The sequence below is a fragment of the Paroedura picta genome, chromosome 7, assembly GCF_049243985.1.
Source record: "Paroedura picta isolate Pp20150507F chromosome 7, Ppicta_v3.0, whole genome shotgun sequence".
In the NCBI taxonomy this organism is placed as follows: Eukaryota; Metazoa; Chordata; class Lepidosauria; order Squamata; family Gekkonidae; genus Paroedura; species Paroedura picta.
Window position 1 is genome coordinate 22,365,411 of NC_135375.1, and position 24,403 is coordinate 22,389,813.

The following is a 24,403-nucleotide window of genomic DNA, read 5'->3' on the forward strand; positions in this document are numbered from 1 at the left end:
ACTGGGGAAGGCACTGGCAAACCACCCCGTATTGAGTCTGCCAAGAAAACACTAGAGGGCATCACCCCAGAGGTCAGACATGACTCAGTGCTTGCACAGGGGATACCTTTACCTTTAAGACTTGATGTCACTTTACAGACACACACATGATGGGACAGATTACATGCAGGGCCAAAAAAAAAAAAAAGAGAGAGAGTGAGATGTATTTAAATCCAGGTGTGTAGCCATGTTGAAGCAATAGAGGTGTGCTTGCACACAAACGCTTATTCCCAGAATTAAACTTGTTGATCTTAAAGGTGCTGCTGGACTTTCTCCTGAGATTTATTTCGTTTACTATCTAAACGAGATACTGGGGGTGAGTACAATTATAAATTATACAATTTTAGATTGGGATTGAGAGTTTAGGACTGGCTTGTTTTGCTTTAAGGAACCTCTGATTTCACATCCTTGTGCTTCGGGGGCCCTCCGGCATGTCTTATTTAATGAGGTTTCCTCCTCTAGCCTGTTGTTCCACAGACTGCATTTTGAACAGGCTTCAGAAGTCACCTAATGCAAAGCCGTTCATCGCAAGACCACTCCTTTGCTTTTATCTTTGAGAGCAAGGAGGCATCATCAACCTTTGTTCTGGCTCCAAGCAACAGACCTCTGCTGTTCTGTGCTTCCTCCCTTGTCCGCGGTAGCTTCTGCATTCCCCTGCAGAGTCTTTTCTTCCTTGCCTCTGGACATTGGCTCTTCCCACCAAGCTGTCTCATTAACTAAGCAAACCAGGACTTTGCCAGACTGCATTTTCCAGCAGGCTATAGGAAGGGCCTCTTAGTATGCTCAAGGTTTACCAGAAAAGGGGCCAGTCGCAGCCCAGCATAAATAAACAAGGTAGGGAGAAAGAAACACATCCATGTAAAAATGCCAAGATTAAAGATGAATGGACAGATGCCTTCCCAGCTGTGGAACCTGGGAGTCATTAGAAGAGAACCTGTCACTATGCTCAGTCCGTCTCTGACCCAAGCATGGAGAGTACTGTCCTCAGGTTCTAGGGAGACAAAATTTGAGTCCAATGGCACCTTTAAGAACAACAAAGATTTATTCAAGGAGTGAGCTTTCATATGCATGTACACTTCTTTTCTTGAAGGGGAGGGGGGTTTGGAGACAGCAGGTGAGGGGGAATAAATCCAAGAAGCAAATCTCTGCCAAGAGAAGTTAGGGCTTCCCCTTTAAGGCAAGCTTGCAACCTGGAAGGCGGAAGCCTTTGAACTGACGCCCTGGCCAATCAGGACTTTTCTACAGCGTTGGAGGTTCGGCATCAGGTTATTTCGGGGAAAGCAGGCAGTTGCATACTTACTGATGGCGATTTTCAAATATCGAGGGTTATATCCACTCCGGGATATTATGGGGGAAAGGTAGGGTCACTCTGGATCAATCATGCTTATTGCAGAGGGAAGATTTAAATCGGCCAAAATCAAAATGGAAATCGCATTCAGTGTAGATGGCAGGGATTGAATCGACCTGGGACTGGAACAAAAAAGCTCTGTTCAAATTCAGCCTAGGTCTCTCCAGTGCCAGCTGCTGTACTTGCTATGCATCACAGCCTTTCTAGCCCAATTTGTGTGTTCGAGAGCCAGGGAAAGATTTTTTTTAAATGTTCCTTATTGACCTTTTGCAGATGACACAGTCCACATGCAAGTAGCTAGAAGAAGCAGACAAAGGCCATACAAGGGATTACTTTCCACCTCCAAATGTCCACTCCTTGGGAAATTGGTTACAATACTCAGTTCATCAGTTCGCAATATTGTCAGTCAAGTCTGGAGCTTCTCTTGAGAAGCAGATCCTGTTTTCTGTGCCTCTGGAGAACCATCTGTATCCATTAGCTCTGGTTGCCAGCTCTGGATTGGGAGATGCTTGGAGACCTGGAGATGGAGCCTGGTCAGGGCAGGGCCTGATGAGGAGAGAGGCCTTAGTGGGCTGCAACCCATACACTCCACCTTCTGAACCAGCCATTTTCACCTGGAGAACATCTCTATCCCCTGGAACTGTTTTAGCTCTGGGAGACCTCACAACCACACCTGCAAGCCCTACTAATATGTTTGTTAGCCTCTGTGAGTTGGTTGTCCAGGAGCAATGTCCTATAAATCCAACCAACCAATCAATCAACAAATAGTTGAACTATAAGGTGCAGTGAGCTTCATGTCCCCCTCTTGCTAGCCTGCTGTACCTGTTCTATTGCCCCAGGTGTTTTTCTGGGGCTAGTTGCCATGTTCAAAGGCAGTAAACCTCTGAATCCCAGTGAGGGGAGGTCACATCAAGGGAAGGCCTTAGCCTCTAAGCCCTGTTGATGGACCTCCAGAGTAACTAACTGGCCACTGTATGAGACAGGATGCTGGAACAGATGAACCATTGGTCTGATCCCAGGTTCTTATACTGGGAGCCAGTCCTGCCCATGCATCAAAAGACGATATGGTAGCAAGACCACATCTGCTGCCAGACATACTCTGCTCTATGCTGCTCTGAAGTCCGACCCAAAAAAGATCAATTGCTTTGCCACAGTATGGTGCCTTCTTTATTTCTGACTTGAACATTCTCCTTCTCTTTTCTGATGGCAGAAAAGGACAAGACTAAGGGCACAGGAACATTTATAGCTGTGTTCTTCCTTAGAGGTCAGCCAGGGAGACAGGGATGATGGGTTTGCCATGAGACTTGAGGACACAGTTAATTATCTTTCTCAGCATCCAAAGAGATGTTTGTGTCAGAAGGCTGGGTGAGTACTCAGTGCCTGGGGGTAGGGTTAGATTACCTAGCTAAGTGTTCTTGCTTTAGTCATGCACCAAGATGTATTCACTGAACAAAATGTAGGCAGTTTCATATTACGTCAAGAAACAGCAAGGTGACATGGAATGTTTTTTTGGGGTCTTCTAGGGAGGTCAGCTTCCAGGTGGGATCTCCTGGAGTTACAGCTCCTAAACACAAGTGCAAAGTAGTAAGATAGATATAAGAAGTAGAGGCTGATATATTATTCTAGGGTTGCAGAAGGTAGATCCTCTCATTTCCCCTTTAAGTAAAGTCTCCAGTATGGCTGGAAATGTCCCAACACCTCTCTGCATCTTTCAAATGTCAAGAAATGCGGGGGCATTATTGTAGGCACTTTGATTTCTAGCGGTACTCTGGGATTTGGAATTAAGTAATGTTTGCAATGGTCTCTGTAACATTTGGCAATCAATTTGCTTTTTCTCTACCTGGGAGGGGGGGGAGAAACTGCTGAAACAATAAACATTAGCTGCATGCAGAACGTGCTTGCTGGTGACATTATTTAATTGCTCCCCAAATGTCATGGCTCTAGACAGCACTGCACATGCCCATCAGACCCGTTTGCTGTTGATGTTTCATGATTTACAGATGAAATTTTGTTTTTTTGTAGAGGTAAGTACTGAAACCCTTGCCTTGTCTATGGGCCAGGGACCACTTTAGTGTCCTAGGGATGGAAACCATGAGAAGGAGTGAGAACAGAGTGAGGACCAAACTAGATGAGATGTAGGAGACAAGGGGTATCATGGGAGGTTCTCTGCCACTTCATAGTGGTGATGCTGTAGGGCAGGGGTAGTCAACCTGTGGTCCTCCAGATGTTCATGGACTACAATTCCCATGAGCCCCTGCCAGTGTTTGCTGGCAGGGGCTCATGGGAATTGTAGTCCATGAACATCTGGAGGACCACAGGTTGACTTCCCCTGCTCTAGGGCAGTGTTTCCCAACCTGTGGCTCGTGAAGCTTGTTGTGGGCAAGTTCTCACTAATGGCTGCTTTTCCATTCTATCCTTCTGTTTCTTTTCTCCTCATCAGCTTCAGGTCACATACATCCACAATCTCATCTCCCCCTCCCCTTGTGAAAACAAGGGCATGGGGTGGAGAAGCTGTCCAGAAACCAGTACTTCATGGTTGTGGCTGAAAGAAGGGAGGGAAAGGTTGGAGAGTGAGTGGGAGCTGTTCAGCATGAAACAGAAAAACCTGTGGAGGATATGTGCATGCATGGGCTCTGTCTTGGCGCTGTTCCTTCAGAAGCCGGTTATCTTGCTCAGCCCCCTGAAGTATCCCCAAGTTTCCCGACTCTCTATCTGCAGTGGGAGATATACCACACCAAACGTCTTGCCACAAGCTTCTTCACCTTGATATAGTGGTTAAAAGTGGTGGCCTCTGATCTGGAGAACCAGGTTTGACTCCCTACTCCTCCTCCACATGCAGCCAGCTGGGTGACGTTCACAGTTTCCTTCAGAACTCTCTCAGACTCATCTACCTCACAGGGCATCTGTTGTAGGGAGAGAAAAGGGAAGGTGAATGTAAGCTTCTTTGAAACTCAGGACACTGAGTGAAAAACAGGACACTGAAAACCAGCTCTTCTTCTTCACCACCGCCATCTGCCATCACACCTCAAACTCTGGTTCCGGCCCAGCTGGTAGAAGAAGAGCAAGGGTTTATAATAGGGGCAGCTGTACCCTTTGTAACGTGGTAAAATAATATTTCCCAAGAAGCATATGGTAAAAGTAAACCTTACATTTATTTAAGTAGACTCAGTTCACATTCAAGTTGCAGTCGAAAGAAGAGAGAGAAGCCCAATATAAAGAATGCTATCCCCATCACAAGTGGCCAGATAATCTCATGTCAACAACGTGGAAGTATGAGGACATTGTTTCCACAGGAAAGACTTGTAGAAACATGTGACTCCTAGAACAGCCATGGAAAGAAGACTGACAACAAAGATCACAGAGAGAGGGGAGGGGTCAGCGGGCAACTCCCAAGTTAAGAGAGGCATGCCACTGTAGTTGTGAATTCCCACATTGTGCAGGGGGTTAGACTAGATGACCCTCGAGATCCCTTCCAACACTATGATTCAAGGAGATAATACTTATACACCCTTAGAGCAGCCTTTCTCAACCTTTTTACCACTGAGAAACCCCTGAAACATTCTTCAGCTTTCAATAAACCACAGAAGTGGTGTGATCCAGCAGAATCTGGTTAGGAAGCATGGCTGTGTACATGCCCACCCAGGTCACCTTCCCTTTCTACCCCTTCCAGGCTTTTCAGTGGCAATTTTGGGAGGCGTGTTTGGCTCAGCATGACCATATATGGTCATATCACCTTGAGACCTTGGAAAGCCATTGCCAGTCTTAGATGACCTTTTTCAGCCTTTTGAATGTGGGTTGTCCTTGTGGGAGGGGCTATATTGGAAGCAGCATGCTGGCAGTTCTGGAACATACATCCAGAACAAAAAAATGTGGTTCCAGAAGCCCCTATGGCCCTACACTTTAAGGACATGGGACATTCACAGGATGATTTACAATATAGGGTTATGAAAATATTTCAACCACATCCCTTTAGCGTAAGGTGACTAGATTTCAACATTGGTAAAGCGGGACACCATTGACTGAGGGGGGGGGTCTTGGTTTAAAATTTGGTCTATATGGAGCAACAAAAAGTTTCATAGAATGCATAGAACGCAGAAATAGTATTGTAATATATATTTTTTAATTTCAACATAAGTAGAATTTGCCAGGTACCCCCAGATGTCCCTCCAAAGGTGGAACAATCTGGTCACCTTACTTTACTACTATGGTGACTCTGCCTTGTGTAGGCCAGAAAGAAGAGTAGGAGCTGAGAAGATGGACCTCCCCCCATACCATGCCACTTCAGAGTTCCTGTGGACCTCCAGGGATCCACAGACCTGTGGCTGAGAATCTCTGGAGTAGACAGTACTGGTCTTGACAGACTGATGGACTGATTGGATATAAGGCAGCTTCGTGTGTGCTGTTGAAAGCAGAACAAATTGAAAGTCACAGTTTGCCAAGCCACCCGGGTGCCTTCTGTCCTTGCAATACTTGTAGGAGCTTTGAGGAAAAATACAAAAGAATATTAAGCACACTATACATTTAAATTGAGAGCCAGTTTGGTTGAGAACCAGTTTGGTGTAGTGGTTAGGAGTGCGGACTTCTAATCTGGCGTGCCGGGTTCGATTCTGCCCCCACATGCAGCCAGCTGGGTGACCTTGGGCTCGCCACGGCACTGATAAAGCTCTTCTGACCGAGCAGTGATATCAGGGCTCTCTCAGCCTCACCCACCCCACAGGGTGTCTGTTGTGGGGAGAGGAATGGGAAGGCGACTGTAAGCCGCATATAAGAACCAACTCTTCTTCTTCTTCTAAATAGAGCTTTGATAGGTTTGGTTAAATTTCTTATGAGATTTTGTAAAACTCTCTTGGGTTGATGACAGTACAGCACCTCTACATTACTCAATTTGCAGGCGTCCAAGAGAATGCAAATCTCATAAACACAATGGGATGCCTGAAATATTTCTCAATCCCTGCTGGAAACTGAAGTCCACTCTCCGCCTTGCATAAGCAAATGACAGATTTATGGGAGCAGAAAAGGCCTGTTGAGAACTCATTATTATTCTCTCTCCAGTTTCTTCTTCACTTGTCTTCGGTTTCTTAACACTGTGCTTGCTTTTTTGCTTGCAAGGAATTCAGCAGAAGGCGGCAACATTTTATCTGCTTCTCGTATCATTCCTGCCATGGAGGGGAAATGTCAGAAAAAATTACCAGTCAGTTTTCGAAAAGGTATCATCCTCATATATAATTTGGAAAGCTGTTTTTTTTGGGGGGGGAGGCTAGGGGATTATAGGGCAAAAATCATAAGCTATTTCATATGGATTAGGCCAGGGGTAGTCAAACTGCGGCCCTCCAGATCTCCACGGACTACAATTCCCATGAGCCCCTGCCAGCAAATGCTGGCAGAGGCTCATGGGAATAGTAGTCCATGGACATCTGGAGGGCCGCAGTTTGACTACCCCTGGATTAGGCCTTTAAAAAAAAAACTTTTCCGTGGTTGATGTACACCTCTAGCTAATTCAAATTTCACTGCAAGTCACATGTAAAAGAGTCCTAGGTAATTCACACTGGCCAGTTCTCTGATGTATTTTAAACACTTTCTGGAATCATCCCTGTGGGAGCCACACTTTTGGGCTTCTTTTGACAAAGCTCTACAGATTTATTTATTTTTAATATTTCATGCCGCCTCTCCAGGAGCTTGCCTAAGGAGAGTCATGAAATAAAAATAATAAGAGCAAAACATGTAAAAGCTATTAAAACCCAGCATTAAAAAAAAAAACCCAGACCAGCATAAAAACATAGATCATAAAAGCAAACTACAGCCAGCTTAAGTAGCTTTTTTTTCTCCTTAAAAAAAGATCAATCTAATTCTTTCCCTTTAAAAAATGACTTCATGAAAAGCCGGGGTGAATCAAAATGTTTTGGCCTGACACCAAAAGAAAACAACGTAAGTGCCGTTGCCAGGTGCGCCTCAAGCAGAAGGACATTCTACAAGCAAGCTACCTTTGCTGAAGAGAAACCCCATCCTTGCTTCTCGCCTTCCGCACCTCTGAAGTCGGAGGCATAGAGAGCAGGGCTTGTAAGGCACCTCTAGATCGGTGTGCTGGACGACGTGAGGGGAGGGGGTCCTTCAAGTGCCCCGGCCCAAGTCATGTGAGGCTTAGGACCAACACTTTAAATTGTGCTTAGAGACAAATGGGTAGCCAGTGCAGATCGTTCAGCACTAAGGTGATACAATGCTTTTATCCTGCCCCCTGTCAAAAGCTCCACTGGAAATGGAGCCAGACAGCTCCACTCGAGAAAGCTCTTTTAGACCCATTATGCATGGGCTGGAATGCCTGCGCTGGTGGCAGCAGGGTATCGGAAGGCCCACATTAAGGGAACATGGGAACTTCTGCGGTTCCCAGGATACCATGGTCACCGACGGGGGTGGGCCGGCGCTGTTCATAATTGACAGCGCCAGGCCTTTTGGCCCGCCTGGCCCTGACTTACAGTGGCCCTACAGGGACACTGCACTCCCCTGCGAGCTCTGCGGAGCCAGCAGGGGTATCCCCATGCCCTTGCTGTGGTGGGAGGGCAGCATTCTGCTCTCCGCCAGCGTGTGGTGGGAGCCTGGCCCCTCCCCACTCCCCCCACAGCCGGGCAGCATCCTGAGCCCACAGTGCGTGTGTGTGTGCTACACTGGGGCATCCACGTATGCCAGGGGGAGCCCCGCCCCCATGCATACACAGGGAACAGCACAGTGGCTGCCCAACATAGCAGCCGCCGTACATAATGAGTCTTTGGGTAGAATTGTGGGGATGTTGTAGCTTCCTGGTGGAGGCCCAGAGGCCTTCTGGAATGATATCAGATTGCCATTCCTCAGAGATAACTTCCTCTGGAGGGAAGATCCAAGATGATGCCGGCAACATAGTCACTCTCTACCGCATCATCTGACAAAACTGCCTTCTAACGTTTAAATTTTAACTTAACTCTAGACTCTACTGCGATAAGAAACTGATAAAAAGTGGGTTTTTGGAAACACGCTCTTCCCCTTTCTAAGCAGTTTGTTTATTCTCAGCTGGTTTATCTAGCTGTTTTAGCTGTGAGCGTCATCATGTCTTCTCCAAGCAATGAAGCAGGATAATGTGCAGCAGCTGCTGGCTTTCTTTTTAGTATACCTTCTTGGCATTTCGTTCCTCTGGAGGCAAGGACAGCTTCAGAGGGCGGGCAATCCAGGGTAAACACCATCCCCAAATTGCACCCGACCCAGGCACTGTCCCAAATTGTCAGGGTTTTCCGAAGCTGGTGTTGGCAACTCTACTTACAGAAGGAGCATGGAAGCAGGAAGTTGAGTTCACTAACTCTTCAAGTTTGGGAATGGCTTGCAAGGCACAAAAGGACATACAAGGTGTTTTGTGTACAAGCCAATTTGGTGTAGTGGTTAGGAGTGAGGACTTCTAATTTGGCGAGCTGGGTTTGATTCTGTGCTCCCCCACATGCAGCCAGCTGGGTGACCTTGGGCTCACCACGATGCTGATAAAGCTGTTCTGACCGAGCAGTGATATCAGGGCTCTCTCAGCCTCACCCACCTCACAGGGTATCTGTTGTGGGGAGAGGAAAAGGAAGGCGACTGTAAGTCGCTTTGATACTCCTTCGGGTAGAGAAAAGCGGCATATAAGAACCAACTCTTCTTCTTCTTCAGTGATATCAGGGCCCTCTCAGCTTCACTCACCTCACAGAGTATAAGAACTATATAAGAACTAACTCTTCTTCTTCTTCTTCTTCTTCTTCTTCTTCTTCTTCTTCTTCTTCTTCTTCTTCTTCTTCTTCTTCTTCTTCTTCTTCTTCTTCTTCTTCTTCTTCTTCTTCTTCCGTCCTTGGCCTTTTTGAAAGAAGTCCCTTGGGATCAATAGTGAGGATCTTTTCCAGTTCTTTAGTATCCTTTTGAGTGTGGAGCCCCACTAAGTCCCACGTAATCTTCTACATGTTGGCTTCTCATGCTGCAAATTTTACACCTTGTCCTAACACACATTTACAAGATCTCTTGTCATGTCTGCCCTTCTAAGACTGGTTTCATATCCAGAGGCGGTACATCCTTATAACATCTACAAGCCCCAAGGTTCCAGGCACCCCACAGTACTGTAGGGTTAGGAGGTCTTCACGCTGTGATTCTTAGCGGTTATTCAAATTTATGCAGCTTGCAGACCGCAAGCATGAAAAAGGGGGATAGCATGCTCGGTTGGTAACTGAGCACATGCATTGCTTGTTGAGCATGCGTGTGGACCACAAGGCACATAAGTGTAATGGTCCCCAGATAGTGAAGCCTTGAGCTTGCGCCAGCTGTGCTCTGCTAAGGCCCTGCAAATCCTTAAACTGGCTCTGGTGGGCCCCACAAATCCTTAAACCAGGGGTAGACAAATTGCGGCCCTCCAGATGTCCATGGACTACAATTCCCAGGAGCCCCTGCCAGCATTTGCTGGCAGGGGCTCCTGGGAATTGTAGTCCATGGACATCTGGAGGGCCGCAGTTTGACTACCCCTGCCTTAAACTGAGGCTGCTTGTATCTCATGTGAAAAGCCCCCCAAAAACTTAAGGATTATTTCTTTTTCCCCATCTGAAGTCAGTTGACAATGATTGTAGCCTCATCTGTCATAGCAACGTGGGAAAGAGATAAAGTATACCTTTAATTTAATATAATGGCATACCTGGGTTTATATAATGATATGTGGAGATATTTTTAGTTTCCATTCCTGTAATTTTTGTTCACAGTGTGCTTGTCAAGCCCGCATTCCCAAAGCCCTATGTGGCTCTCTGACAATGTTAAGGCAGCCTGCCAGGCCCTTGATTAAACTCTGCTTGCCACCTGCCAGCAGCTTCAAGATTCATTGATCCATGTTGGTGTCACACTGTGACTCCGCCATGCGCCGGGGATATGTTCGGCCTACATGGCAACAGCATGGAGCACACCGACAGAGCGCTTGCAGTGGTTAAAGAAAGAGCATAGACCTCAGTGGATGTGATTTCGGCACTCTTAAGGAGAGCCTGTTATGCGGTGTCCTCTGGACACACACATTTGCCATTTTGTGTGAATAGAGCCATGCGTCTGGGTTTTTAGTATTTCTCTGTGCATGAGCTTGTACCCTCAAAAGTCTGTGCATGAGCTTGTACCCTCTGTGCATGAGCTTGTACCCTCAAAAGTCACACATTCTGAAGTTGGAAAACATAGATGTTGTCCTATTCACACTGTGTGACTGTGTGCATTGAAAAGAAGAAGAGCTGGTTCTTATATGCCGCTTTTCTCTACCCGAAGGAATCTCAAAGCGGCTTACAATCTCCTTCCCTTTCCTCTCCCTACAACAAACACCCTGTGAGGGAAGTGAGGCTGAGAGAGCCCTGATATTACTGAAGAAGAAGAGTTGGTTCTTATATGCTGCTTTTCGCTACCCGAAGGAGTCTCAAAGCGGCTTCCAATTGCCTTCCCTTTCCTCTCCCCACAACAGACACCCTGTGAGGCTGGTGAGGCTGAGAAAGCCCTGATATTACTGAAGAAGAAGAAGAAGAAGAAGAAGAAGAAGAAGAAGAAGAAGAAGAAGAAGAAGAAGAAGAAGAAGAAGAAGAAGAAGAAGAAGAAGAAGAAGAAGAAGAGTTGGTTCTTATATGCCACTTTTCTCTACCCAAAGGAGTGCGTAGAGCCCTGCCCCAGTATGTATGGTAAGAACAGCAAATTCTTTTAAGAGTGTTTGTCGTGATGGGAAAACAAAATACAAGAACAATATTTGGTTCTACCATTTGGGGTAGTAATAGACCCCCCACACCAGATCCTACCCTCTGCTATCAAAATCGGTCATGGATCTGGCTGTGTCCCCCAACAACGTCCGCACTTGCCCAGACATTACAAACCTCCCTGTTCAGAGGCAGTAAACCTGTTAATCCCAGTGAGGGGAGGTGACATCAGGGGAAGGCCTTAGCCTCTAAGCTTGTATGCACTGGCAAAAGTCACCAAAATATAGAAAAAGAGGACTGCCCTTTCCCCACTGCATGTGGTCCCACTCTTAGCATGCTTTAAGGTAGCGGTCCCCAACCTTTCTCAGGTCAGGGACCGCCTCCGGAGTGAGGGGAGAGCCGACGGCCTGGGTGCTGCGAAAATGTGCACGCGCAGTTGCTGCGCACACGCATTTTCGCCACCTGGTGGCGCTAACGCACATGCGCAGCAACTGCGGGTGCACGTTTTCGCCACCAGGGGGTGCTAACTCGCATGCGCGGCAACTGCGTGCATGCGCGTTTGCATCACCAGCGTGCCGGCAGCTGCGTCTGCCTCTTCCCTTCCTTCTTGCTGCGGGCGGGGGGAGGCAGGCGCAGCTGCCTGCGGCCCGATACCATGGCCTTTGCGGCCCGGCATCGGGCCGCGGACTGGGGGGTTGATGACCCCTGCTTTAAGGGAGTGCAGTAAATGCTTTTCCTTGGATCCTCAAGGTATAGCTTCAATCAGGCACTAGAACGTACTGTTTCCCACATAGGCAGAGTGCATTCCTCTGGGAGGTTAACATGTAGTGCATAAAGGCAATAACCTTTGCTGTTGTTAGCATGTAGGGACAACCTATGCCTCTGAACATGAATTAGTCATCATGGCTACTAGACACTGATGGATCTATCCTCTGGTAAGAGCTTGGAGGAGGAGCTGGTCTCATGGCTTAAGTGCCACTCAGCGCTAAACACCCACTCAGGGCGGCTGCCCCGCCCCTGAGTGCCTCCTCCTCCAACCAGCTTGCCTGTCTGTCCAGTGGCCAGCCAATCGTCTTTTGTCCCCCATCCCTGACCACCCCCATCTCCTCCCACTTCCCTCAGAGGCTGCAGATCCCTGCCGTGTGAGAGCTGCCCCTGCTGGTGTGTTCCATAACAGCTGCCTGCAGCCTTCCCAGGTCCTGGGGGGACGGAAAGGCCATCCACTGAGTTCTTCCACCACCACACCAGTCCAGCACCCATTGTATTCCTGAATGCAACAAGCTTGGCCCCAGTATATAATATAAACTACAAAGTTCAGATTAAAACAAAGATACCGGAGACATGAATTCTTGTAATAACATGTACATAGTGTGGCTATGCAATGCCCATCTAGAGACACAGAACTAGACTTTCTGCAAATCTGGATTGTCAAACTGTCCACTAACTTTTCCTCATAATATATACTGTTGTTAATGGGGGGGAAAGTGGTTTTCTTGTTGGCAAGAGTTCCCCACATTATCACATGAATTATTATGAATCTGGACACTCATTCATGTGCTTTATTTTATTTTTTATAAGCCACATGGATTTGGGATCTCCCTCTTGCTTCCCTAAAATCATGCTCTTTGTCATTCATTAAATTTCCAGTGAGGCACTGTTACATAGTTTATAAAATACATTCCTGAATGGGGGATCCCTCTTCTTTCCACATGTAAGTCCAGTAACTTCCATTTGTTCCCAAAAAGGGACTCTGGAGCCCTGAACGTTGGTGATCTATCAGACAAGCGAGTGAAGCTGTCCAGGAAACAAGAAATCAGTTGTAATCCCAGGAGGTCTCCAGCTACCACCTGGAGGGTGGCAACCCTAAACCCAGGAAATGGTTACATCTCTGTATTGCAAACTGAACTGCTCCCCTCCCCTTTCTCCTGTTTTAAATAAAATAGTTTTAAAAGAGTTCAATAGCTCCTGTTGCTGTGGCTAATTGCTATAGCAACTGGGGAGGGGGGGGAACCCAAGGTCTCACTCTCTAAAAGAAGCCAATGTTTAAAGGTGAACCGCTGCAGTGCTCATTTCAAGGGACCTAATGCCAGATTTATGTTCCCTGGGCTCATTTTTTGACTCCCCGTTAACTGCAGTGAACCCCAATAATCCAGACAAACAGAGGCCTGTGGCCCCACCCAGAAAAGCAAACAAAGCAGTGGCAGTTCCAGTTATATTCCCAATGAATTTCGTGCCACTGCCATGATGACACTGATTCCATTTCATTTGTTATGTCGCCCACTCTGCTTCTTCCGTTGGTATGAGTTTGTGCACTTGTTTCCTTCCTTTTCCCTGAGCGACTATGTTGACAGTTGCCTCTTTCCCCCACCTCGTTATGTCGCGTCATTGCTGTCTGGCTGACTGAAATTATTTAGAATGCCTAGCTAGCACAGGGATCCTCGACAGGATGCCCATGAGCGCCACATTTCTGGCACCTACCCATTGATTTCTGTGGGGAGGGCCAGGTGGGGTTTCCGATTGGTCATTGGACATTTGATTAGATGTGCAAATTTTTTAAATGTTGTTTCCGCAGCCGCTGCCACCACATTGTGAGTGACTATGGGTAAGCTGTATGATCCATATCATCCTGTGGCAGCCATTTTGTGACTGGGGTCACCCTACTGTGTCAGACCTCTAAAAGTGCCCACACGTTCAAAAAGTCTGGGGATCCCATGAGTTGGCCTGTCCTTGAGCAACTTTACGACTCTTGTTCTTTTGTGGCCAGCTGTGGATTTGTGAAGTACGCTATGTGCTCTTCCCTCAGGGGCAGTGGAATCGCAGCGACTCGAATTAGGGTGTCCAGATGCTGAAGTACAGAGGTATTGATGGATACTGCTAACCACTTAGAAGAAGAAGAAGAGTTGGTTCTTATATGCCGCTTTTCCCTACCCGAAGGAGGCTCAAAGCAGCTTACAGTCGCCTTCCCTTTCCTGTCCCCACAACAGATACTCTGTGAGGTGAGTGAAGCTGAGAGGGCCCTGATATCACTGAAGAAGAAGAAGAGTTGGTTCTTATATGCCGCTTTTCCCTACCCGAAGGAGACTCAAAGCGGCTTCCAATTGCCTTCCCTTTCCTCTCCCCACAACAGACACCCTGTGAGGGAGGTGAGGCCGAGAGAGCCCTGATATCACTACTCAGTCAGAACAGTTTTATCCAGGGGTAGTCAAACTGTGGCCCTCCAGATGTCCATGGACTACAATTCCCAGAAGCTTCTGGGAATTGTAGTCCATGGACATCTGGAGGGCCGCATTTTGACTACCCCTGGTTTTATCAGTGCCGTGGCAAGCCCAAGGTCACCCAGCTGGTTGCATGTGGGGGAGCGCAGAATCGAACCCGGCATGCCAGATTAGAAGTCCGCACTCCTAACCACTACACCAAACTGGCTCTGAGGTTTTCACTGTGCAAAGGTAAGTTCTGCTTTGATTCCAGTTTAGCCAGGATCCTTCTAGCATAGCAGCAGCCTATATAAATAAGCACAAAGGAATAGAAATCTTATACACCCGAGGCACTGCATTTTAAACCTTAGAAATTTCATCTTCTGGTTTGTCATTGCAAATCACAACAGCTGCTTGGAGGTTGTTTTGTGATGATTCTTGCTGTCCCTCCGCTTCCCCCGCCCCCTGTGAGATACATTTATAAGCACTTTGTCACACCTTGGTTGAGAAGCTGTAATCAATTATCATTTCTAACAAACCTTGGGACTTGGAGAAGTGCAAAGTTTTACTGTAATGAAGCTAATTTGTCAATGTCAACAACAACAACGAAAGAGGGAGAAAAGTACAGACACCAAAACACTTTGAGGACAGAGCATCGCAGGAAATTAATCCTAACAAAGGGCTTTCTTCTCAACTAGTACAGGCTGTGCAATCTGCCAAAATGTTTACACTCCCTACGCCCCTCACATCCCAAACAGACTGCTTGGTAAAGTGGGACTCTCTTTCAATGTCTTGCACTCTGGTTTCTTTCTATGCTCAAGTGCTCCCCCTGCTGTGCAGCACCAGAATAGAGACATCCCCACCCCTTTAAAAATGTGGTGAGCAGTGGGACCTACTCCGCACAAGGGATTTGCCCCTAGATGGCCTCTCGTTGCTCGCAGGTTTTAGCCCTGCTTCCACATGACATCGGCAGCAACCTGGAGCTCTCAAGTGGCTGGCATGAATTTTCCCCAGATTTGCTCCGCGATGAGGGAAACTGCAAATTCACGATTTACCATTTCTTGTCACGCTGCAATCTGGGGAGCAAACGGGGCAAGCCTGTATGGAGGGAGAAACATGCAACAGTCTCTGTAGCCTTTTGCCCGCCCTTGCACCCCGCCCCCCCCCTCTCCATTTCTGGATCGAGTATTTAAAAATAAAATAAAATGCTGCAGCCTGCATTGCTGTGGGACCACAAAGCTATGTGCCCCCCACAGTTTTAGGTTTAAAAAAAAATGTTGTGGTGTTGTGGTGTTTCCCCATGGCAGTGCAAAAGAGCACTTAAAAAAATTAATATTGGGGCTCGGGGAAAGAAAGTTTGAGACCCTGAAACTACTGCTGTGATGGGATTGGTGGCTTGTGGTGATTGACAAGTTGAGGAGCATGGAGAGAAGTGTGGCTTGGTCTCTCTTGACACCTCATTGGGAGGCAAAAAGCTGCAACGAGGCAGTAGGAAAATGTGGGAGGGGTCTCCTGTCAGGAAGCTTGCAAACACGAAGCTTCCAACTGCACATTTGTAAGCAGGAGGTTGTGCGAATTTTACGCCTCCATTTGGTGTTACTTTAACTCCAGTTCAGTAGGGGGAATACAGAGATGAGTGGAGGGAGGCCTGTAGATTTTATCGGCAGTAATTTGTTCTGGCTTCAACCAGCTTGGTATAGTGGTTAGGAACATGGACATCTAATCTCGCAAGCCAGGTTTGATTCTACACTCCCCCACATGAAGCCAGCTGGGTGACCTTGGGCTTGCCAGAGCTCTGATAAAGCTGTTCTGACTGAGCAGTAATATCAGGGCTCTCTCAGCCTCACCTGCCTCACAGGGTGTTTGTTGTGGGGAGAGGAAAGGGAAGGTGATTGTAAGCCGCTTTGAGGTTCCTTCAGGTAGAGAAAAGCAGCATATAAGAACCAACTCTTCTTCTTCTTCTTCAAATCCCTGGTGGAAGAGCGCCATCTTGCAGGCCCTGTGGAACTGAGGTGGTTCTTTCAGGGACCTGCAGCTTTTTCCACCAGGCAGGGCCCACAGCCGAGAAAGCTCTGGCTCTGGTCAAGGTCAGATGTACCTCCCTTGGGCTGGAGACCACCAACAAATTAGTGTAAGGTCCTTCTGGGGATATTGGGATATGTGTTCCCTTAGAGCTCCAGCCACTACCTAGAAGTTGGCAAGCCCTGCTTGTGCTCCTCATAGCAACACGGCACTCTGGAAATAAGCTTCATCCGATAAAGATTCAGGGCAGTAAAACAAAGCATTTGGAACCCTGTTTGAACAGACTATCGGTTGAGGAGAAAGAGAAAAAACCTTTGCTAGCTGCAAGGCCAAAGTGCCAGCCACCTCCTGTGCTATATAGCAAGGCAATGATCCTGCAAACAAGGATATAGTCCTGTGGCTGCATGCCAAGGAGCTAAAGGCAGAATAACTGTCTGCTGTTAGATACTGGGTTGCAGGACAAGCGAGCAAATCCCATAGGCCCTTTTTGAAGGGATCTCCACCACTAGGGAGCACCAGCAGTCTAGCTCTTCCACAGGCCTTTCCTTATAAAGTGAAGGGGTGAAACCAGACTCAAGATGGTCAATACAAATGGAACTTTAAGGCTGTGGGAGAGGACAGCCTTCAACGCGGCAGCCTTGTGGGTTGCAGTCCTGTCAGAGCTCTCTCAGCCTCCCCTCCCTCACAGGGCGTTTGTTGTGGGGAGATTTTAAGCTGCTTTGAGACTCCTTCGGGCAGTGAAAAGCAGGGTATAAAAACCAACTCTTCTTCTCCTTCACTTGGGGATGGCGTGAAATCTGTCACAAGTCTTTAAGTGTAAATTCAAGTGTAAAGGAAGGAGGGTTGTAAAATCATACTCAAGTAAAGCAGAGAAACGAATGATGGCTGATCATCCATGGTCACTTCATTGCCCCACCTAGGCTAAGTGGTCTCTTTTCTAGACTGAAAAGTCCCAGATTCTTCAGCTTTTCCTCACAGGAAAGGTGCTCCAATCACTTTAGTTGTCCTCTTCCGCCATTTTGGTTGCTCTCCTCTGTACTTTCCTTAGCTCCGCAACGCCCTTTTTGAGGGACAACAACCGGCACTGTACAAAGTCAGTGGCTATTCACATTTTGTTTAACACTCCTGTTAATAAACAAGTCTTGCTAGGCTTCAGTACCTAATACTCCTCTTTTCTCCCAAATGGGAATCCAAGCAGCTCCCAGCATAGTTCCACCCTTCTCCTTTTTATCCTCACCCTGGGGTGCCAGTTAGGCTGAGAGAGAGTGACAGGCGCAAGGTTTCCCAGTGAGTTTCCATGGTGGAGTGGGGATTTGAACCTGGCTCCTCCAGATCACCCTACTCTGACCGGCTACCACAGTACACAGACTGGTTGTGGCCTATAGTGCAGGTATGTGGATTAAGAGAATATAGGTACCAGTTTCAGGCATAACCTGGGTAAGGGGACAAATTGAGTAACAAAACAGTTCTACAGAACCGCCTCTTCCACTGGGTCCGTTCCCCACTCCCCTGCCATCAGTGTTATGGTCTAGTGACTGGATTCTTCTTAGGGTCCTCAGCCCTAAAAGAATAGAACTCAGCTCAACCAGGGCCAGGGCCTTTTTGGTTCTAGCCCAGTCTGGTGAACGCACTGCAGAATGAGATCAGAGCCGTTTGGGCCCTTAAATTGTTTCTCACGGCTTGAAAGATGGCCTATGGTTGAGGTGGGAAGAGTCAATCAAAGGGCCCCCTAACCAAGAGCGCACCCAATTAAATCATCAAAATCATGTTCATGTACCTTCCTCCACTCCTGAAACAGGGATGAAGTATGGGCAAATGGTATGTATTTTAAAGATATTAATGTAAATGTTAATTGTATTAATTATATTTTAATAGTTTCATTAATGATGAGGTGTCCTGTGCGGTTTTTAACCCTGTAAGCCAATATAATAATATATCAACAATTGCTAAATTAATGTCACATTTATGGAAGGTTTTCTTTTCAGTATGGAATCATTTAGCATGTTTCCCAACGCAATAGATGAAAAAAACAGGTATCTGCTTGCTTTGAGGCTTAGTGCGGGCAGCATGCCTAGGCACAGTAATACATCTGCAGCTTCCCACTGGCCCTGGCTCCACAATGAGTAAATATATTCAGTATATTCAGTCATCATCTTGTGCTGGCAGAGGAAGGGGAAAGTCAGAGACGTGACTCCGAACTGCAGGCTTTTCTGCACACAAAAATGGCTTAAGCTAAGAAACAAATCTCACATAGCGGAGCGTGCTGGGAATTTCAGCAGCAATATCTCCCAAAGTAATTCATGCGGGGCTGGGGGTGTTACAAAGAACAGGAAGCTTGCCTGGCCCTAGACACAACTCGTTCCTTCACTGGCGAGGCTCTTAGCAGGGGTTAACAAGGCTGGTAGCATTCCACCAGCAGTACAACCGCCAAGTGTGCTTGTGTCTAGGAGGCCTGGCAACCGAAATGGCTCTGGACAACAATACATTTGTTTCTCCCAATGACTCTTGAGAGGCATCTGCCCTGCTCCAGCGAGAGCCTCGGCAGCAGCAGTATCCACAGGATCATTTCTATGACGCGGCACCATAAAAAGGAAGCCAGGGCAGCATCTGTGCTTTGTTTGTGGTTCCATTAGCCTTTCCTGAACTGCAAATTATTTGGAAGCAGCTGGAGAACTGCGGGGGGGGGGGGGGGGAGAGCAGTGCTGGCAATCTGTCTTTCCGTGCCGGGGCTTTCGAGGTTCCCTCCTTCTGCAAAGGCCAACATTTCCCTCTTGGCCATTATAGAAAAGCATTAGTAGGAGCTTTCCTGTTTATTTTTCATCAGTGCAGCGCAAACTTCTCTGGTCTGTACGTGTGTGATCAGTATGCAAAGGCCAGTCAACTTTTGCTTCTTGATCTGGCACTTCTGTTGCGGAGGGTTGTGGTGGTTCTTGGCCACTTTGATATTTGATCGTCTGGAATTATTATTACATGTTTTATCTTATTTTTTTAAAGGAGGGGCCAAGCCTGTTGCATCCAGGAATACAATGGGTGCTAGATTGAGGGGCTGGGTGGTAGAAGAATTCAGCAGATGGCTTCAGCAGATGGGAGAGCCAGTTTGGTGTAATGGTTAGGAGTGTGGACTTCTAATCTGGCATGCCAGGTTCGATTCTGCACTCCCACACATGCAACCAGCTGGGTGACCTTGGGCTCGCCACGGCACTGATAAAACTGTTCTGACCGGGCAGTGATATCAGAGCTCTCTCAGCCTCACCCACCCCACAGGGTGTCTGTTGTGGGCAGAGGAATGGGAAGGCAACTGTAAGCCGCTTTGAGCCTCCTTCGGGTAGGGAAAAGCGGCATATAAGAACCAACTCTTCTTCTTCTTCTTCCCCCTCCCGCCCAGGACCGGGAAAGGCTACAGGAAGTTGTTAGGGAACTCACCGGCAGGGGCTGCTCTCACGCAGCAGAGATCTGCAGCCTCCAAGCCCCAGAGGGAAATGGAAGGAGGAGGGGGTGGTCAGGGGTGGGGGACGGAAGGCGATTGGCTGGCCACTGGACAGACAGGCAAGCTGGTTGGAGGAGGAGGCACTCAGGGGCGGGGCAGCCCCCCTGAGTGGGTGTTCAGCGCTGAGAGGCACTTAAGCCATGAGACACACTCCTCCTCCAAGGCCTTACCAGAAATATTGAGTGGAATAGATTTATTTTGCAGTTTATACTCCATCCCTCCAAGCATGCTAGCTCAGGTGGCTTCCAACATTTAGCTCCAATATGGTTGGGAGCTTCACATTTTATTATTCTTATGCCACCAACCCAGTGTTATCATTATATGTGTGCATCTAGTTTACTCGGCCACTGATGAAGACCCCCTGGGTTGAAATGCGTTTGATCTATGGCCATTACCATGTGCAACCACTCAGACTGTACGTGCAATATTGAACAGACTGTCATTCGTATGTTTTAATGCTGTTTTTAGTCTGCTTTATGTGCACTTAATAATAAATAGAGTTGTTTTAAGAACATACAAACTATAACTTGTGTGACTACCGGACGGAATTAGCCCTCAGGTTTGTGGCACAACTGTCATGGGTATGTATTGGACAGCACTTGTGACGTTATCAGTGAAAAATTAGCTCTCTCACCCATGCCTAGGTCCTTGTCTGACCTTGTTCCAAGTTTGGATTAAGACTCTGAATTCCAAAGCCAGGAGGCAACATCAGGAGAAGGTTGCAGCCACTATGCTGTGTTGTTGGCCACTGTGTGAGACAAGATGCTGGGCTAGATGGGCTGCCTAAGGAATAGGCTGCCTAAGGAGGTGGTGAGCTCCCCCTCACTGGCAGTCTTCAAGCAAAGGTTGGATACACACTTTTCTTGGATGCATTAGGATGCTTTGGGCTGATCCTGCGTTGAGCAGGGGGTTGGACTAGATGGCCTGCATGGCCCCTTCCAACTCTATGATTCTATGATTCTAGATGGACCACTGGCGGACCTGCAGGGCTCTTCTTATGTTTATATTCTTATGATCACTTTGTAACTTTATCAAGGATTCAAAAAGAAAACGACTTGGGTTTTTTATACCCTGCTTTTCTCTACCAATCACCTTCCCTTTCTTCTCCTCACAACAGACAGGTGGGGCTGAGGGAGGCCTGATGTTGCTTCTCTGTGAGAATACCACTACCAGGGCTGTGATTGGCCCAAAGTCACTCAGCTGGCTGCACGTGGAGAAGCAGGGAATCAAACTAGGCTCACCAGATTACAAGCCACTGCTCTTAACTTCTGCACCAAACTGGGCCCTTTTGAAGCCTGTGCCTGACTCTACTTCAGGGCTGAGAGCACAAATTTCCTCTGCCACTCTTCTTAATTGAGCCATTTCACTAAACTGGTCCCCTGGCCTGAAGAAAGAACTCCTGTCCCTTTAAGATGTGGAAAGGACTAGGAGCAGCTTTTCATGGAATGGAGGTTAATAACATCAGCCGGCAAATAACATCCCATTAAGCCTCCATAAAAGGGAGAGGACAGTTTTCTCCAGCCCTGTTGGTAACTGTAAATTTCACCTTGTATCTCAACCCACCCGGCTTTTGCTCAGGGATTTCTCTCTTCCCTTTCCCAGAAGAAACTGAGCAACACCTCTCCCCTCTCCGAAAATTCTCTGCACATCCATTACCTGAGAAGACAAAATGCGATATTGCCTCTTTGCAGGGACTGGTGGAAATAGCAAGCAAAATTATAGTGCATGGGGGGGGGGGCTAGCTTTTGGTCTTTGATCCTCTGCTAGAAACCTGCAAAAGGACCACAGCATGCTCTTTACCGTCTCAGGAAGCATCCAGCGGGGATAGCATCTGGAGCATCGCAAGTAGCACAGCCCTATGTAATTATGTTAATTGCCTTTAATTATACCCGGCGACCCACACATGCTGCTTTAGAGATAGGCAGTATCAAATGGGAGTGAGTTAATTTAGAAAGCAACTTCCAAAGGCAGGAGAATTCCAGCTTGGTACTCTTTATGTCCTGGGCCTGTGGAATGGGACTGCTGCCCTGCAGGCCAAAGCATTCCATGAAGTTGCACGGGGACGGGACCCAATCCGTGCTTTCATTCGGGAGACCACTAGGATTGTTTTGCAAATGAAGCGCAAAGTCTAATGATCTTTATTTATTTATATGATTTATAGGCTGCTCATCCTGCTTTCCAGTGGGCCCAGGGCAGCTAACAACAGTAAACAAAAGATCCATAGAATTATTAAAAACTAGAATTAGTCATTTGAGTTTGCACCCCACCCAGTGCCATAACAGGGCATTTTATTTACTGTTACTTATGGCACCAAAGTTCCACAGTTGTGAATTTGACCCAGAGTAGGCTTTTGGACCACCCAGGAGATTATGGACTTTTCTCCCCATTTGCATGTTGATTAAATACCTTTCCCTTCACATTTTCTTACCTGTCTCTCTCGTCACTTCTGAAATGGACTGGCTCCTGTCAGGATTCCCATGCAGAAGGTTTTTTTGTTAATGGTCTCCGACATGCAGCTCCAGACCTCACTTGACTATTAAGCAGTTGTCTTGTGTGTTTTATTTTCCCCTGTGTCAATTCACCCCATTTGGATGGGAAGGGAACCTCCGATGGTCTTGTGTCTCTATGTTCTGTTTATTGTGAGAAACAAGGCATAGGAAATTTCCATGTAGGTACTCAGTGTGCCAAAGCTATTCCTACTCTGGCATTGTAAGGATGTGACATCCCCCTGCCCCAAGTGCCAGAGAGAAGGACCCTCAGGCCTAAAGGCAACAGAGGAATTTGAAGAGGAAAGGGAGGGCTGGTTTTTAAAACCTCCCCCTTTCCCCATCCCAAAGGAGTCTAAAGTGGCTTACAAATATCCGTCTCATCTTCTCACCACAGACACCCTGTGAAGTAAGTGGGGCTGAGAGGACTCAAAGAGAACTACTCTGTGAGAACAGCGAGATGAGGAGCCGTCTGGAAATACCGTGAGGAGCAGATTGAGATGCTTTGCAGACCGAGGAAGGGAACTGCAGGTGTGTGGCTGTGAACACTCACACACACGGCGTAATTAAAATAGCTTTGCAATTCCTCTCTGGGCTATATAAACATGCAGCGGGTTTGCTCTGCATTGCTTTTGGCAGGCAAGAGAGTTTTGTGCGGCACGCAGATGGAAGCGGTGGCTTCGTTGAAGGGCAACGCTGAGGCTCCTCACCTTGTCTTTCCCCATTTCTGGCTTGGAAAAGCACCACTCCGTGTGAGCATTGTTGCCAATTCTGGGTTAGGAAATTCCTGGAGATTTAGGGCTGGGGCTTGGAGAAGATGAAGTTTGGGGGGTGTTCAGTGGGGATGGGATGCCATGGAGTCTGCCCTCAAAATCTGCTGATTTCAGCAGAGGAACTGACCCCCATGGCCTGTGGATCAGCCTTAATTCAGGGAGAACCTCAGGCTCCACCAAGAGGCTAGTAAACCTAGTGCATGGTTGCTGACACATGTGTATTTCATCGATGCTGCCAGTCCTTCCTCCATCTGTGTGGAATGTGGGGAGGGGGGGATGCCCCTAATACTTCTTTTTTACACCCCTGCAGTGTAAGGGTCCCCTGGGTTGCTGCACTGCTGCCATGTTGGTGTGTTTGTGATGTCACCTTCCTGCTTCTCAGCTGATTGGGGCAAGAGATGTGAATGAGGACATTCCAACACCACACAGCTAATTGAAGCAGGCTGTCACAAAGCCAGTAGGGGAATAATTCGGGTCATGTTCACAGCTCCTTCACCTCATGCCTCCAAATGCCAACATGGGGCTTTAAGGCTGCCAATGTTGAGTTGGGACACGCCTGAAGACTTTGGGAGTGGGTGGGATTTGGGGTGGGGCAGGACCTCAGTGGAGTATAATGCTATGGAGTCCAGCCTCCAAAGCAGCCATTTTCTCCAGGGGAACTGATCTCTGTTACCTGGGGATGCGCTATAATCTCAGGGGATCCCCAGGTCCCACCTGAGAACTGGCAGCCCTATGGGGCTTGCTTTTTTCAGTAGGTTAAAGCTCACAAGTTCCCCTCCGTAATGCATGTTGGCTCTTTTCCAGCCAAGCAGAATCTTTTTGAAATGAGGCTGTTTGGGGACACTTTGTTTTCAGCACCTTCTTTTCCGAGCTGCTTTTCCAACTTCCAAGCATCCCTTTAGCCAAGCTGAGATGACATTTGGACCCGTGTAAACTGTGACATTCCGGGGAAGGAACTGTACTCTGCTCTGACGTTTTGCTTTTGTTGCCGGCCCCGAGCATTTTGAATGCATCTAAATAGTTTAATTAGTACTTTTCGGGCTTTATTTCATCGGGAAGGAAGTGTACTGGAGCTGACAGTACATTATTTGTTTTTAAAAAGGAGGTTCTTTACATGGTTATATGCCAGGGACGAATAACGACAGAATGCTGAAATTATGGATTCGTTCATCTTATGGCCTGTGTGTAATACAGCCGGGAGATCCTAAGATGGTCTGGCTGCCAGGCAAGAGATGTTCAGAGGTGGTCTGCCATTGCTTGCCCCTATCCCTGTTGACCCTGCTTAGCATCCAAGCTCTGATGGAATTGGGTTTGCCTGGTCTATCTAGGAGGGGTAGAATGTTAGAAGCAGGGGTAGTCAAACTGCGGCCC

The 24,403-nt window shown here is 47.5% G+C and overlaps 1 protein-coding gene and 1 long non-coding RNA gene across 4 annotated transcripts in view; one reads left to right on the forward strand and one right to left on the reverse strand.

Annotated features, from left to right (window-relative positions):
• The window catches only part of LOC143842191 (complement component C6-like), a 47,554-nt gene extending 25,936 nt beyond the window's left edge, over window positions 1-21,618 (reverse strand). For all 3 annotated transcript variants that reach the window (XM_077347044.1, XM_077347046.1, XM_077347045.1), the window contains exon 1: window positions 21,574-21,618. In XM_077347044.1, the coding sequence (XP_077203159.1) occupies window positions 21,574-21,588 (15 nt within the window). In that variant the 5' untranslated portion in view covers window positions 21,589-21,618. The remainder of the gene's footprint in view (window positions 1-21,573) is intronic.
• LOC143842192 (uncharacterized) lies at window positions 21,021-22,799 on the forward strand. The gene is made up of 3 exons (XR_013233018.1): window positions 21,021-21,308; window positions 21,935-21,978; window positions 22,657-22,799. It is a non-coding gene; the product is annotated as an uncharacterized LOC143842192 (long non-coding RNA).
• Window positions 22,800-24,403: the final 1,604 nt, after the last annotated feature.